Source organism: Electrophorus electricus, chromosome 6 (assembly GCF_013358815.1).
Source record: "Electrophorus electricus isolate fEleEle1 chromosome 6, fEleEle1.pri, whole genome shotgun sequence".
NCBI lineage: Eukaryota > Metazoa > Chordata > Actinopteri > Gymnotiformes > Gymnotidae > Electrophorus > Electrophorus electricus.
Window position 1 is genome coordinate 28,889,534 of NC_049540.1, and position 17,500 is coordinate 28,907,033.

The following is a 17,500-nucleotide window of genomic DNA, read 5'->3' on the forward strand; positions in this document are numbered from 1 at the left end:
AAACAAACACAAACACACACATATTCTTTGCCATTGATACCATTGAGTTTGGTATTTCACTCCATGTTCACATAGCCAGCACTGCGGCTGGGTTGGAGTCAAATGTGCATTCATCCTGTAGACAGACAAACGTGAGCTGAAAACGTGTTCTCATGCAAATGTGTGCTCTCATGCAGATGTATGATCTCATGGAAACGTGTGATGTCCTGAAAACGTGCGATCTCGTGAAAACGCATGATCTCATGCAAACACAATGCCACGGAAGTGTGATTTCATGACGAAGTGATCTGATGAAAATGCGCGATCTCATAAAAAACATTGATTTGGTTGGTGCTGGAGATGGAAAACCACACACAGACTGCACAGGTGAGTGAGTTATAGAGAGAGAGAGAGAGAATGAGGAGATGAGGGGATGAAGGGATGAAGGAGAAAAGAAAAACAAGCAAGACTACACCTGCACAAAAGTTCAGCTTTACTGCATAGCTATAGACGGGGCAGCACCACCTGCTCAAGCATAATACTGAATTGAACATATAATGCACAAAAACGCTCATTAACGGCATCCTTGCTGTCAGTGACGGTCTTATTGGACCTGTACACCGACGAGCCCCCTAAAGGAGCTGTGATTATGGGGACCATTTAGGAACCAAATCGGTAAATAAATGCAAATTTCCAAAATGCTCTTAGCCAAGACAAACCTTCTCTCCTTCTGCCGTTCTAACTGAGGTGACATCTCTCAAACCAGATACCATCGAGCATGATTTGAATTATATTACTCTTATGTTTCACACTAGGGTCATGACATTGTAATTTGTGTGTGTGTGTGTGCATGTGTGCATGTGTGTATGTGTGTATATATATATATATATATATATATATATATATATATATATATATATATATATATATATAAAATACAAATTTAATTGTATATATTTTATCCTGCATTAACTATCCTGTACAGTGCCAGTTCTTTGCTATAAGGTTTGCTTATCTAATGATAATGATAATTTGTGATTTTGTCACTTATTATCATTTTATATATATATATATATATATATATATATATATATATATATGATGCCCAGGCTTTAGACAGCAGTAAGACATTAGAATGGTTGAGAATGCACCACACATTATTCTGTAAATACTAGATCTACAAAACTATTTACAACACACATATAGTTTGTCTTTATATCACAGTCTATTGCATAATGGTGATAATCTTTAGTTTATAAATGTTATAAATGTACACGTAGTTCAGTAACATTTCGTTGTGTCCATCTCGGCCAGACATCAGGAATAGAAAATAACATTTCCCAGTAGCCACACCCTCTTTTAAGCCACACCCTCTAAAACCAAAGCTAAGGGGCTTACCGCAAGTGTCCCCTTCAACCCAGTAACACTGCTTCAGTCTCAGCACTACACTTTAGTTACTGAACAAGAGAAGGTATTGCAGAGGGCGATTCAGAAACTACAGTCTCACCCGCATTATTGCAATGGTTGTGGACGCCCCTACCTTCCCCAAGAATCTGCATTTGCATGGTGTTGTTTTTTTTCTTTTTGTTTGTTTTGTAATTACCCCAGTATTGTTTGTTTGTTTTGTAGTTACCCCAGTATTGGTTGTTTGTTTTGCAGTTACCCCAGTATTATTTATATGTTTTGTAGTTACCCCAGTATTGTTTGCGTGTTGTTTTTCCACAGTGATGCCAAAAGCTGCTGGACCTGTTTATCATTGTCTGTAAGTAAAAAACAATCAATCAATCAATCAATCAAATAAACAACCAAATAAATAAATAAATAAAATTTAAAAAGTCACCTCCTGGTTTCCCATTGCATTCCATTTAGACAAACAAACAAATAAGACAAATGAAAAATTAACTTAATACAGGAGAAATAAAAACTCACTTTGACATGTTTGTCAGATACATCAGAAAGGAAGACTTGCATTTCTGCTAGTGTTTCTGTCTTTTTCACGTAGTCAATGACAAATATTCTAGTTGGAGTCATACATATATATTTGTATAATATACATTCTTAAGTTGAAGGGGAAATGTGTCTAAAATATAATACAAGGGAAGTCTGTACAGGATATCTATGAGGTTATCTTTTAGAGAGTAGTTGGAGGAAAACAAAAATACTTGAGTCTTTTTTCCTATTTCTCCATAAAAACGAAGCAAAATCATTTTTAAAAAATAATGAAGGAAAAACCATGGGATCATAAATTTGATGCAAATCGCATCTTGTCTTGTTCAGTCTCTATGCTGCTGGAGCCTGCTGACTCTCTCCGGGATCCCGTAGAATCCCTGTGAGGACCAGTAGAGGGCGCCGCACGCACTGGCGGTAATGCTCCTGATGACATCTGCCGGAAGAGGGCCACCCTCTGCGGGACGGTGCGGATGGCAGCCTGCTGGGTGGAGCCTGAGGCTGCCGGGCCGGCTTGGGTCGGGCCGGCTTGCGCGGGACCGGCGGGAGGCTGGGCAGAGGCCAGTGATTCGCCGGACGAGGGATGTGGTCGGATGGCCATGGAGGTGTCGTGGGGCAGAGAAGGCTGCGAGGCAGAGAGGTGGCGTATGTCCCGGCTGAGGCTGGCCGAGTGGAGCCCCTGGGAACTCTTGTGGATGTCATTCCTCTGGGGAGACACCTGCTGGGGCTGCGGCTGTGGTTGGGGTTGCTGCTGCTGGGATGGTTGGGGCATCGAGGCAGTGGACAGCGGGGGCATCTGGACCAGGGACAGCTGGGATGCCGTGGGCGATCCGTACTGGAACGTTCGGGCGGCAAGGGGCGTCTGCACGGGTGGGCTGTACACGGCCGCCGTGAAAGAGCCGGGCGACATGACGCCACCCGGGTTGGGCGAGGAGGAGGAGGCTGGGTTTCCGGGCGAGGTGCCCGCCCCGGAGAAGGCCACGCCCTGCGCTATGCGGGCGGCCGGGGTGATGGATGCGGCTGTGCTGTAGGTCATGGAGGCGGCCTGCTGCTGTAGCTGGCTGTAGCCGAGGGGGATGGAGGTTCCGACGAAAGGGGGCTGGGCGGGGGAGTTAATTATGGAGTTGCCAGACATCGGAGTTGAGTTGGGCCCCGTGACTGACAGCTTCCGGTCCACGGGAATCACCATCTCTCGGTCCTGCTGGATGATCTGTTTCAGTAACTCGTTCTCCTGAGTGTTGAAGACCCCGGCGTTCATGTCCTTCTGGAATTTCTGCAGCAGCAAGGAGTTCTTCTTCCCTGCGAAACGAGGCAATTCCCACAGGACGATATTTCAGCCGGTGGCAACAGTCACAGTGTGTGCCATTAAACATGTGCTGAAGGGTTATAAGACATGATGTGGAAGAACACGGAAAATGTGGAAACATGAATATGATGGAGACTGAGGACCAAGGTGAAGGGAAGTCTCATGACTTGTGAAAACACATCCTAAAGCAGAAGGTAAAATTGCACCTTAGAAAGTATGTCTCAATGAATGTCTTGGATGTCTCATTAAAGGTTTTAATATTACTAAAATGTCTCAATGACAGTTAATCAAATGTAACACTAGGAAGAATGTGCACAAGTGCTAACATATGATACGCACACGCACACACTCACACACTCACACACTGACGTTGTATGTACTGGGTCATCCAGCTACTGCATTTGACATGGGGACGGTTAGTAGCACGGTGTTATTCTGAACATCATTATAATTACACTGAACACAGTCACACAACGTTTTCACCCTAGACAATTTCTCCATTGCTTGCTTAACCGTCCTGCCTGACGTCGCTGTGAACTATGAAGCTATATCTTTTCAATGCTCGTGGATATAATCTGCAGAACAGTCAGGAGTGGACAAGCTAGTCATTTTAAGGCCATTAGGACTGGAAAGTGCTAGAAAATTACAAGTCGGCATTACTAAAGATTACGTCGGGAGTGCAGGATAATGAAAAATGAGAAATCCAGAGAAAACCCTTCAATTGAAGCCTAGCTGGAAGCTTTGTGTAAATTCTCCGGCATGCCAACAAAAGGCCTTAAATGTAGAATGACTAACTGGAGACTGTAACCTGTGTTTTATTCTTGTCGGTGGGAGAAGGGAGAATCATGGATCCTAAGTGTGTGTGTGTGTGTGTGTGTGTGTGGGGGGGGGGGGGGTCTAGAATTAGCTTTGCCCGGTCAGGAGGCGCAGGTACATCCTCAGCTTAGACACTAGTGGCATGCTGGGAGATCCAGACCGATCCTGTCAGCTGCTGGGACAGCCCACTGGGGAAATCAGTTCCGTGACAAGCATCGATCAGACAGTGCTGGCAGTTTGCTGACAGTGTTTCAAAATGTGTCATTCGATTTAAGTCTGATTGATTTAACCAGACCGATTCAGTTCTGTTGTAGGTTGTTTTTTTTAATAAACTCAACAAGGCATGGATAAGGACCTTTCAAAAGGACCTTCAGAGGCCAAAAAAAGATGTAGGATGTAATTCCCAACTGCTATGTTACAGAACTATTTATTTCATTTTGGGCCAATTTTCCAGACCAGATTAGGCATCAGATGAGCTGAACAAGGTAGTTGGTAAGAGTTATTGAATGAGACTACAGAGCTGTACAGTCACTAAAGGATGAACTATCCTGACCACAGCCTTGAGAGGGAACAGGAAGTCTGGCTCACTGCCCTGGTCTCCTTGTTGGATTCTTCCTTCAAGGTATAAAAACAATATTCATACTCGTCTATCACGCTATCACGCCTGAGTTCATCTGGGTTCAGAAAACCGGACAGCAGAAGAGTAAAAATACTCACACGCAGGCCAATGACTCATCTTGAGGACAGCCTCCAGAGGGAGAGGTTGGCTGGGACATGACTTTGCTATTTTTTTCTAGCCTGACCTCATCAGCCCCTTTACAAGGAGAATTATTCTAGTTTCTGTGTGTTGAGAATGAGGAAGCTTCGTCTTCTCACCAAACACAATTTGGATCTCTTTAAATTTTTTTTTTATTTTTATTTTTTACCACAGACTGAATAATTTCTTCTTCTTTTTTAGTAATGGAATTCAAACCCTGACGTTTAGGTTCCATGATGATGTCCTGGATTATGAATGTTTCCATAATCCTGCTCCTTGGATATGTCTTCCCTGGAGGTGTGAGTGATGCCCTAGCTCTAGCACACCCAGCTCATCACGTGGCTGTTAATTAGCTGATGTGCTAACTCAGGTCTGGGAGGAACAGATGGACATAAGGCATGAGAGTTAAATGTGTTTCTCAGAGCCACAAAAACCTGTGCTACAGCCTGTGCTATTGCGTGTGCTACAGTCTGTGGTACTGCCTGTGCTACAGCCTGTGCTATTGCGTGTGCTACAGTCTGTGGTACTGCCTGTGCTACAGTCTGTGCTATTGTGTGTGCTACAGTCTGTGGTACTGCCTGTGCTACAGCCTGTGGTACTGCCTGTGCTACAGCCTGTGCTATTGCGTGTGCTACAGTCTGTGGTACTGCCTGTGCTATTGCGTGTGCTACAGTCTGTGGTACTGCCTGTGCTACAGTCTGTGCTATTGCGTGTGCTACAGCCTGTGGTACTGCCTGTGCTACAGTCTGTGCTATTGCGTGTGCTACAGCCTGTGCTATTGCGTGTGCTACAGTCTGTGCTATTGCGTGTGCTACAGCCTGTGGTACTGCCTGTGCTACAGCCTGTGCTGTCAACTGAACACAGTAAATGCAGCAGCTGCAAAAGTGATCAATATTTCCAGTAACCTGGAATAGAGTCCTGATTAAGTGTACATTTTGTATAGAAGAAGAAGGACATGGACTGTACCAATACGAAGAAAAAAAGGGGGTGCAGCAAGAGTCTGACAGGACGGCTGATCCAGGGGAATAAAGATTAAGATGAACAGTTTCTCACAACCAGTCCAGGAAGCCTCACATCCAAACTCTCTCTCTCTCTCTCTCTCACACACACACACACACACACACACACACACACACACACACACACACACACAAATACACACACACACACACACACACACACAAATACACACACACACCCAAACCTTGTCAGTTCTTTCTATTGACCAGCATGACCTGATAAACACAACTTTCTGAAGTGTGTTATGTGGATTTCAGGATTTATTTCACACTGACAGGTGAGAAAATAGCAAACCATCACACCCTGACTATAGGGGGCAGGCTTTTCTCAATCATCCTGCATTAGTAAAGGACCACGACAATATGTTACAACATCAGAGACATCTAGACTCTTCTCCAACACCCTCCTGGTGCTGCTTACTATTGCATGTCTGCAGTATGAGAAAACTCCCACAATACCTTCATAAGCATGTGGGGGGAGTAGGCAGGGACAGCGGTGCCGATAGCATGTTATATTTGGTTCCGTTTTTTATGTTAGACGTATGCAGTCACTGGAATTTGCAGGTTTCATAAAAAAAAACCTTTGCCATGATGTGATATACAGATCACATCAGTGATCTCTACAGGACATCTCTACAGGATCTCTACAGCTCATACATTCTGAATAAAAACTACAACTTCAGTGTCCACCGAATCAAGACGCGCCAGGTTGTAACAAACCAAACACATGAACATACTGAAAATGTGCACATTCTCAGCAAGGGTAATGTAAGGATATATGAACAAGGTCGTTACATGTACGCCATTTAACATAAAGGAGTTTTTTAAGAGCCTTCACTGTGTAAAAGAGGAAAAAACATTCTAAGATTCCACACGACAGACTGGTCCGTCACCTTTATGACTCCCCTCCCTCCCCATTATCCCAGGTGTTTTCATAGGTGTGACCCAATCACAGAGGTGTACGCCTCTTGGTTTTAAAAGAAAGAGCAGGCCATGGTGAGGCGTGCTGCGTTGCCCGTGGAGCTCGAACACATGGCCACGCCTCTGCCACTTCCCCGTCTGGCCCGACTCCTGTACGGTTTTAGCGGGGTCATACCATTGAATGCGTGAGGCGATGTGTAGTGAGGGGTAGCAACAACACCATGGCAAAAACATGTGCAACATTCCGAATAAAAAGTTCCATGTACGTAGTCCAGCATTGTGTCATTCCGCATTCATGCAGCCTTATTGCCATGGTTAGCAGCGCTGCTTTCTTAACTGAAGCCCTGAAACCAGTAGTTTAACTTGCACAGTTACTGTACCTGAAATGGCATGCATGCATTGATAGGGCATAGACTTAAGTTCAGTACCATCCATAAGCACAGAGATCAATCAAGGAAGGGTCATTATTTCTGCTGTGTACTCAGTGTCATTTATTAAAGTTTGAAAATTCATGTATGAGGTAAATCAGCTTTTTATGTAGAGGAGTTTAGCTGTCTGTGTTCAATTTTTTTTTTCACTTTTGGTCTCCAAAATGTCATTGTGCTTATGATCAAAAATACCATAAAACAAATATTATTAATCATTTCTTTTTCCTTCATATTCATCAAAAAAAAACAGCTACCACAAGTTAATTAATGACATCATTAATTACATAATTAATTTAGTTTAATTTATCAGAAGCTTTTAGCACTTAGTTTTAACATTTCATTGCTTCAGTTGGCTATGGGCTGTCTGACAATTCCTTAGGATGGTTTAGGACCCTATTAGAGTACTAGAGCTCAGTGTGCATCTTCTGATGGCTTTCTGTCTCTGAAGGTTAATGAGAAGTCTGGTGATATATATGTACCAAAATGGATCCCATCACCATCATATATACTGCAAGGGCAAGTGGGAAATATATATATATCTCCTCGGAGCCTGAGAGTCCTGTGTAGTAAATTAGCAGTTCCCAGGACCGCACTCTTCTGGACAGAGATCTCGGATGTTCCTGGGATCTGCTGGAGCCGCTCGCCCAGTCTGGGGGCACAGCGCTGTTGTGCCGATTACTGTGGGAACCACTGTTGCTTTCAACTTCCACATCATATCCAGCTCTTCTCTCAGCCCTTGAGATTTCTCGAGATTGTCATAGTATTTATGACACAACTTTATCTTTTGGAGACTAGCCATTATTTATGTTGCAAAAATTAATACATTGTAGGGCTGACAAATATAATTTTATAAAGACTTAAATTATATTTTGTCTTTGAAACAGCATGTTAAATTTTGAGTAAATTAAAGTTAAAACTGATTTTATTTTAGGGACATGACACATAGATAGGGTTGGACACCACTTTTAGTGTGAAACTATTATTAGCAAGCTTCTTTCATTTTTGTAATTTCATCAATAAATGAATAGTAAATAAGACTGTACAATCTATGTTCTAATAATTTAATTTGACATTCCAATAGTAGTATCTAAATTTGATAAGAAGGTGTAGAGATTTGCCTTCATGTGTATTTACATCAGGCACCATTAAAGGGCACTATCAGGCAGAGATAGGATAGCTCTGAGGGGTCCTTAGCACATGGTGTGTAGCTGCAGCCATATAGCCGAATGCTCCTCCAGATACGCGTTTCAGAAGGCCAAGCTTCTTGTAACTGAGCCTATGATCTGCTGATTGATATCAAGAGCATAAAAGCTGCATTCTCTGTCTCTGTGTCCACTCTTTTACCAGAGCACCAGAGTGGTTGAGGAATCCCAGCACAGGCTCTGCCCAATTCCCTACCCGATAGAGAAGAACTGGTCCTCTGAGCTGGATCTCTTCAGCCACTGTGGCGATATGGCAGAGCATGGAGCAACAGCCATCGCTCTTCGCTCAGTGACCATCCTAATGCATTGTTCCTACCCCCATCTGGACTAGGTCATATGTGAATAAGCCATGAGGTAATTCAGCAGGATTCTCATGCTGATAGCCATAACCTTTGCTTACAACTGAACGAGGCTTTGAGGCTCAGTGACCCTTATTTGGAAATACGGAGTCATTGTAGCAGTAATGGAGGATTCGAAGATGACAGTGATGGGGACGTCGGCCCAATTGTGAGTGGATGAGCTACTCATTCTTCTCACCATGCCTAGTTTTGAGAGCCCATAACTACCCCATGGGAACAACATGTCTGCCCTCCAGATTTAAGTGTTCATGCAGAATGCTGCCTAGGTGCACACTGACTCAAACACTTCCTCCAACTGTGGAACACTTCCTCCAACTGTGGAACACTTCCTCCCACTGTGGAACACTTCCTCCAACTGTGGAACACTTCCTCCCACTGTGGAACACTTCCTCCCACTGTGGAACACTTCCTCCAACTGTGGAACACTTCCTCCCACTGTGGAACACTTCCTCCAACTGTGGAACACTTCCTCCCACTGTGGAACACTTCCTCCCACTGTGGAACACTTCCTCCAACTGTGGAACACTTCCTCCAACTGTGGAACACTTCCTCCCACTGTGGAACACTTCCTCCCACTGTGGAACACTTCCTCCAACTGTGGAACACTTCCTCCCACTGTGGAACACTTCCTCCCACTGTGGAACACTTCCTCCCACTCATGGCACGTCCTGGACATTCTACGCCTGTAGCTTGTCCCAGTCATGTCCACTTCTACCGCATATGGCGGATCACCAAGTTTATTCAGACTTCGATACAAACACAGTGGCTACCACACTGTTTACCTACATCACGTGCATATTCTGTCTGTCAAACAGCTATGGTGTTGGTGGCACCAACAGTGTACCAAACACCATCCATTCCAGTGGACCCAATGAACCAGCCAGTTACTCCAGTTACTCTACCAGCCCCAGTCCACTGCAACAGGCTACATGGCTGGTCCATACTCATCCATCTGTACTCCACAGCACAGACAACCAAACAGCACAGTAATGCCTCAGCCAACAAGCTGTCAGTATTCTGGCTCATCAGTTTCTCAGGCATATCATCCTCTACCCTGCCCAGTCTACAAATCAACCACCAGTCCCTCCACCTACCGGCTATTGGTTAGCCAGTCCAATCACAATGCCGGGGTATATTCCAGCAGTCTGTAGCATCAGCACCTCTGTCACCAGCCCACCAGCCCATCAACAGCCTGTGCCCAAACATCCCAAACTTAAGCATAACATTGAGAGGGAATTTACGGATTTGAAGATTGCCCTGAGCTTTCTCCTGAATCCACATCCTGAGCTCTCTGAATATTACAAATTTAGGGTACTTACGGAGCACCTGGTTCTACAAAAAGCCGAGAGCAGCTGATAACACAGTCATGTTGGCTCTGCCCTCACTACAGTGACATTATGGTCAACCTCACCAGCTTGCACACGCTCCAAAAATACTCGCAGGACACCTTGTGAGGTCCCAAAATACTTGCAGGATACCATCATGGAGCATTTGCAGGTGCATGGCCACCTCCTAATCAATAACTTAAGCCTTTACAATTTGAGAGACCTTGCAGAGTGGATTAAGATTAAAGCTCAAGCTCAGCAACTCTCATCCAAGATGGTACAGCATTGCCAGTCTTGATGGTTCAGTCTAAGAACAAGCAGTGCAGTCCAAAAAGGAGACTACCATGTCCCAGAAAAGGCCCTCAGGCCACTTAACTGAGTCCGCTCAGTTACCTGTCAAGCAGAAGAAGACCAAATGTTTCTGGACCTTTGACAGTGTCCAGTAATGTCCTCCTGTCCCAGTGAGGGTAAAAGGGTAAAAGATCATAGTCTAGACTCATGCACTCTGGAGAAGGCCCACAGTGAGTTTCACATCAAGGTTCTTCATCATATAGCACAACACATCTCAGGCATGTACCTGACCACCCCAGTGGTCAGAGGGGAAGGTTGTGCCAGTTATCCTGAAGCATGAAGGCAGAATGCTGAAGACCCAAGCAATTTTAGAGGATGGAGCAGAACAATCATCCTTCCAGCTGCTTAGGCCTTCAAGGACAAGTTCTTCTCTCTCCAGACCATGCGTCATGGTGTGGCCCATGTCACTGGCTCATCAGTCAACCTTCATGTGTCTTTCCTTGACCAGCCAAGGAACCAGTTCACATAGGCCCCGATGGTGGACCTGCAGCTGTACATGCTGAGCTCAGCTGGGCTCCTCAGGGCTTGGATGGGTTCACACCTCATGAGGTACATTTAGCTGCATGCTACTTCTCCCCTTTTAGACCAACACCCAATGGCCTCTACCAACAGGTAGAACGTCCCTAGTAGCTTGATGCGCAGCCGTAGTTGGTAGTTGTACTCTTTGATTTATTTTTTTGTTGCGATCAATTTTTTATTAGTTTTCAATGATACAGAAAACGCACACATTCCAATAATATGGTCAGATAACAGACAACCAAAATAGTCAGGATCAGTCCAGATAAACAAACGTAATCACCACAACGTCTAATGCACAGATAGACATGTAAGGAGTTAACAGCAGTCCCTTAAGAGCTGATCTGAGATCATCACACGCTGATGTCATAGCAGCCATGTCGTAGTGAAATAGCAGCGTGTGATGATCCCAGATCAGTTCTTAAAATCAACACACGCTGATGCCGTAGCAGCTGTGTCTTAGTGAAAGAGCAGCCATTGCTGTGTAAGCTGAGCGTGTGTTACGATCAAACCAGTTGTGTTTTTGGTCTTTTTGGTCTTTGTGGTAGCGGTTAAACCAGCTCCAATCTGTCTTACCAACTGCAGCTTTACGATAACTGTTAAAGGTTTGTATTGCTATATTTGTTCTTGTTAATTGATACCCCCCGTTAATGTGTTCTTTTAATTGTGTGTTGGTGTGTGCTGTCTTGTTGGTCAGGGCTTACATGTAAAATAGATTTTAATCTCAATGTGAGTATCCTCACCAAAAAAAGATTGAATTGAAATATTATATTTGTATTACATTAAAAGATGTTGACCATGAACATATTTTGACAATGTTCCAGGTAGGTGCTTATGAAAGGTTCTGAACTCAAGAATAAAATGTTAGATATATAATTCCTTGCTTATTTTTATTTTCATGCATCTTTCTGTCAGGTTAGTCATTAAATAAAATAAACAGGAAAACACAATAACAGTGTCTTCTTCATTGGGTGACATCACATTCTACGAGCCCAGTGGCCAAACCGCAGAAGATGCCTAAGGTAGCTTTGCCGTGTGGGCTTTTGAGATGGGGGGGGTGGGGGAGGGTGGCACAGGACTTGGACTGTAACGAGGAATTTACCTGCCGCCTACTCTTCGGCCAGGGCTCTCTTGAAAACGAGGTGACCTCACCTCAAGAGGGGCTCCTGGTTGGATAATGTTTTGTTTTTAGATGAAGATAGATACATCAGTCGTGAAACATTCTGTGTTCAATGCATGGTAACGTTTGGGTTTTGTCAAGATTCTTTTGTTCAGGACAAACCAAGCAATTGCAGTCCAAAAAAAAAGAGGAAAAAAAAAGACAGAAAGAAGGAAAAAAGAAAAGAGAAAAAAGTACAACGAGCACGGGTCATGACACGCTCCAACCTTTGACCTTTGTATGAGAACAAAACCCCTGGTTTTTTGGTTAGACTCATACAAATCACTTCGGTCATTGAAGTGTTTTGCAGGAGCTGGTGATGCGTCATTGTCTTTGCACTGGTGAGTTGAGTATAAAAGCCTGATTTTCAGCTTATCAGAAGCAAATGTGCACCGTGTGTGTTTGTGTGTGTGTGTTCGTTCAAACTGGGCACTGTGTTATACGGAGATTAAAGCCACAGATTGCCAGATGAACTGGAGTGAAAAGTGTTTAGGGATTTTATCAGCAACTCTGACTTATGGATGAGGTGGACATGTCCTTATTGGCCTAAACACACCTGTCCTCACTGTTACTGATGGCTTGTGAATTGCACACAAACGTACAAAAATGGATACTATATTTAAAAAAAGTCATAAAACAAGAATGCGTATGTGTATAAATGTCTAGTACCATTTAGCACAGTGCTCCCAGCTCCTGTGAACAATGGTGAATGTGAGTAAACTATGGGTTCTGTGGTTCCTTGTTCAAATAACTGTTCAACAACCTGATTTAGTTAATCAATTAAATAATAATAATAATAATAATAATAATAATAATAATAATAACAATGAAAAGAAGATCATAAAATCACTAGTATAAAATATAAATCTAATTTTAAAAATGTATATTTTTTATCCCAGTACTGATTTTAATGTGTAAAGTCCCATGTTGGTTTTCTGATGTCAGGTCAGGATGTGCTATATGTCAGTTCCAGGTAAGACTGGGCTTATGTTATGAAGCTGAAGTGTTATGTTTGCACAGTTTAAGGTAGGTGGTCTTAAAAATGATTAACATTCAAAGTTAAATTCAAAACTACCTTAAACTGAAGCCAGCTTCATAGAGAACCCACCAAGATCCGTATGGTGCACTAGCATGACTTAAACTGGAATGTAGAGAATTTCTAATAAGTATTCTTCAGGTAAAATAAAACTTGATAAAAGCCCGTGAATGCATGGGAGATAGCATTCCGTTGTTTACATGGGATGAGTCAAAGAGACACAAAACATTTTGATAATAATGTTTAAAGTAAACATTATTTGTTCTGTTGGATCATATCTAAGAGCTGGGTGGAAAAAATATTAACAACCAGACTTAAATTTGTTTTAAAAATGAAATAATTAACTGATCAGTTAACAATTGATTTTACTGAAATTTTGGCACTCAAATGTGACTAACTTGAATGGCAAATTTCTTTCTAAGAACATACTGTGAGTGTTTGTTTTTTCATCATTACTTTGCCTGAACATATCCAGAGGTTTCATCATGGAACAACACAAACACAGCAACATGAAACAAACATGTTTGTCTGAAATCACCCCCCCCCCCCCACTTGTTTACTGGATTGTTTAATTTTTGGGCATACACACTCATTGTACATTCTTATCACCTATAAGATAGGCTTATTTGTTCGTTTGTTAATTTATAAAATTAACTTAAATTTATATACAAATAAACATTTTTTTTGCCTGTTTACATATCAATAACAAAACAAGCAAGAACATAAAAGCCTCATTATGACATAAAAGAGAATGTAGGTTATAGCTAATAAAAAACCACATTCAGTATTTTATGTATGCATGTTTAAATAAATGAACAAACAAACAAACAAACAATTAAATAAATAAATAAAAGCGAATTATATCTTGCTTATAAGGATGGACTTCAGTTTCTGTGAATTTTTCTGATGGCATTTTAAGGCCAGATTCTGACCGGGAAAAAAATGAATGTCAGAATCACTGGCCAAGAATGAAAGTGTCTGATATGAGGTTCAGGGGCCACGCACTCCATGGCACCAGAGTCCCCAAAGCCCCTGCACAGGTGCGCTGCAAGTAAGCTCAGGTGAGTTATGGCCAAGGTTGAAGGGGTTGGGGTGGTACAGGAAGGGTGGGGTTTGTTTGGAGGCTCATGCGGGCGAGGATTTGCCTCCTTCTGCTCACATCATGTCCGGTCTGGTTAAACACCGGACCAGAGCCCCAGCGGAACAACCAGACCCCGGCCAGGACAGCTTCATGCACTGCCTCCCACAGAACGGTGTTAATTTGCAGGTAGCATTTTTTAAAAATGAGTTACTGTATATACACTTTCTATAATACGTTACCAGTGGTGAACTTATTTAATCTGTGTGAGACATTAGGGGAAAAATAGAAAGGCATTTTAGCATACACAGAATTCATGCAGCTCGATGGCAGACAAGTGTGATGAAGGAACAAAGACACACACACACACTCACACACACACACACACACTCACACACACACACACACACACACGTGCACACTGAACAGAGAAACAGAGTGCAGGCGTGCGCGGTAGAGAGGTCGAGCGGAGCCAACGGAAGCAGCCGCGTGGGCTTACCGATGCGGTCCAGGCGGTCGATGGCCACAGTTTCGAAGGCACGCCGCATCATGGGGTACTCTTCCAGCACCTCGTTGAAGTGGTCCACAGACAGCGAGAACAGGCGGCAGTAGGTGTCAGCACGCACGCTGGCTGTACGGCGCCCCTTAGTCAGCAGGCAGATCTCTGCGTTGAACGGGAAGAGGAAACAGACTGAGTGCCACCGGGTTGCTGGGTCTCTCGCGCCGAGGTCTACGGGACCGGAGCGGAGAGACAGGGCATGTAGCAGGGTGGAGGAAAAAACTGCGTGACTGCTGTCAGAAAATAAAATTAACTCTATTGTCTGGCCATGGCGGACAATAGAACACGTTTCAGCAAGAAAACACACAAGCATACCCAACAACTACACAAATTACACTCAAGTCTGATTTGTTGATGAGCTTGACTGCATTTAGTACAAAAGAACAGGGGCATGCTGTAGCACCACCCAGAGGGGAGCAAACTGAAATGCGGAGTGGAAGGGAATGATGTGTGTCAATATTTAATGTCAAAGCTTCTCCTTCTCTTGTCTTTAAAACCCTCCCCATCACCGCTGAAGAAATCAGCTTTTTACTATTAAGATCCATTTTCAAGTCCTGTGACAGCCAGGGTTTGTTTTCGGGAAATATTTATATATCGCTTTGTTTTAATGACAGATTCCTCACAGAAGTGGATATGTGAAGTAATTTAGTCTGCAGCTCACTGGGGTGTGTGTATGTTTTCTAAACACACCCCAGTTTGTGGTTTCAAAACAACAGCTTCGTTCTCCTCCTGTTCTTGTGATGTCTTTAGGTGGGGTGTCCACCTTTCGCATGTCCTCTGGCAATAAATAACATAATTCCAACTACCAATGGGGGGTCTGAACGCAAGTTTAAGTGCAGTCTCATTATTGCTATAACAAAGATAGAGAATTTATGAAGAACTAGTTATGCAGTTAAATTATTGCTTTACAGACAAAGGTTTTGTCAAAGAAAACATTAAAATCCCCCAGAATAAACTCTAGGGTTATATCAACATATCGATAAGTGCTTTATTAAAACTGTCTCATACTCATTCAGCTGTTTCCTTGTTATTAGGACCAGGAACAAACACCAAAAATAAGAGTTACCAAGGTGACTAAAGACCCCTGAGAGGAAAGGAACAGAACACCATAAAATGGTGCCCACGTGAGTAAACTAGCTTACTCCCAACCAATCCTCCTCCTCCTCCCAACCTCATTTGCATTCCATTATCCAATCATCCTCCTCCTCCCAACCTCACACGCATGCCATTAACCAATCAACCTCCTCCTCCCAACCTCACCCACATGCCATTATCCAATCATCGTCCTCCTCCCAATCTCACCCACATGCCAATTATTCTCCTCCTGTACACAATGGGGCAGAGCCCGGCTAGAGCCGATCCAGGACCAGCCATCCCTTCAGCCTGAATAAATGTCACAACGCCCAACACTGGACCCATCGGAATAAGACAAAGTAAAGAATAATTCATGTTTAAATCAATAGGGTGATTCAAAATCATGGTGTGTTCGCTGATGGTGAGTTTGCACACCTCTAACAGTCGTGTGTGTTTAAGCATCACTGAATGTGACGTGTTAGGTAGCGTGAGGTAATAGCATCACACGGTAACCAGCTTCTGTTGCGTTTCACGTTTAGATGTTCTGCTTGCTGGAAATTTGGTTATGTTGTTGACAGCCAAAGACACAATCATTAGTAACACATTAGCACCGTGCAGGAGTGTGTGTGAGGGAGTGTGTGTGAGAGGTCTGTGTGAGAGAGGGCGTGTTTCTGTGTAAGATTAAAGGTCACACTCACACACATACACACACACACACACACACACAAACACACACACACTGAAACGCACATGAGCAGAGTTAACGCCGCGAATTACAATGCTGGCACCAGATGGGCGTTCCACCGGGCCAGGTGGTGGGTGCTGCTCCGCACTGTAGAGGAGTTGTGTACGCCATCCATGCCACGGAACACAAAAGAGGAAAAAACATCCTTGTATCCTTTTAATCTCTGTTTCCCCCACGCTTCGCACATAAGGGTTCCAGGCAGATGACGAAAGGAGATCATTTAGGAATTCTGCAACATGAATTCTGTACCGTTAAGCTTCTACTTGGAATAAATGCATCTGTAAGTGTGTGAGCATTGAGAAGGAGCGTAGCCCCGAGGTCTTCAGAGCTCAGTAGGTCAGTCTTGACTCAGCCAACAGAGGGGGCTCCCACGCGGCCCCTGGGGGGCAGAGCCTGCTGCTTGCGAGCCTGATGGACAGATGGACGTTACATAACAGATCAAGCTACCTCAGTTCCAGGCAGCCTACAGAGAACACAAAGCAGAACTGCAGTGTGTACGTTGGTGGGGTGTGTGTCCGGGCGCACCTTCTAGCTCTCTGAGCTGATGCACGCAGGAAAATTCCATCAGTGGATTTTCTTCTCTTTCATTAGCTTTGTATTAATTTTGTTAATCTTTCACTCGTTCTCGCTGGTCCGTGCGGTGCACGTCATGTCACGGCGCTCATGGGCGCCTACGTGCGTTAAAAACATACAGCCCGAGCATTCCTTGGAAAATCTGCTCCTTCGCAACACACCACGCTGGTCCCCGGGGCGGGGGGGGGGGTTGGTGGTGACTCACCTCCGAAGTAGGAGCCGTCTGTGAGCTTCATCTCCTTGTTGTGCTTTGTGATGACGCTCGCTACGCCGTGCTGGATGAAGTACATCTTCTTGCCCACGGTACCCTCGCGGATGATGTAATCGTTGGGCTGGAACACCTCGAATTT

The 17,500-nt window shown here is 43.9% G+C and overlaps 1 protein-coding gene across 1 annotated transcript in view; it reads right to left on the bottom strand.

Annotated features, from left to right (window-relative positions):
- Window positions 1-1,089: 1,089 nt before the first annotated feature.
- The window catches only part of LOC113586309 (potassium/sodium hyperpolarization-activated cyclic nucleotide-gated channel 1), a 98,547-nt gene continuing 82,136 nt past the window's right edge, over window positions 1,090-17,500 (bottom strand). The window contains exons 6-8 of the mRNA XM_035526744.1: window positions 17,356-17,500; window positions 14,699-14,863; window positions 1,090-3,225 (exon numbers count right to left, since the gene is read on the bottom strand). The exon at window positions 17,356-17,500 is cut by the window's right edge and continues 96 nt beyond it. Coding sequence (XP_035382637.1) covers window positions 2,219-3,225; window positions 14,699-14,863; window positions 17,356-17,500 — 1,317 coding nt within the window. The 3' untranslated portion in view covers window positions 1,090-2,218. The remainder of the gene's footprint in view (window positions 3,226-14,698; window positions 14,864-17,355) is intronic.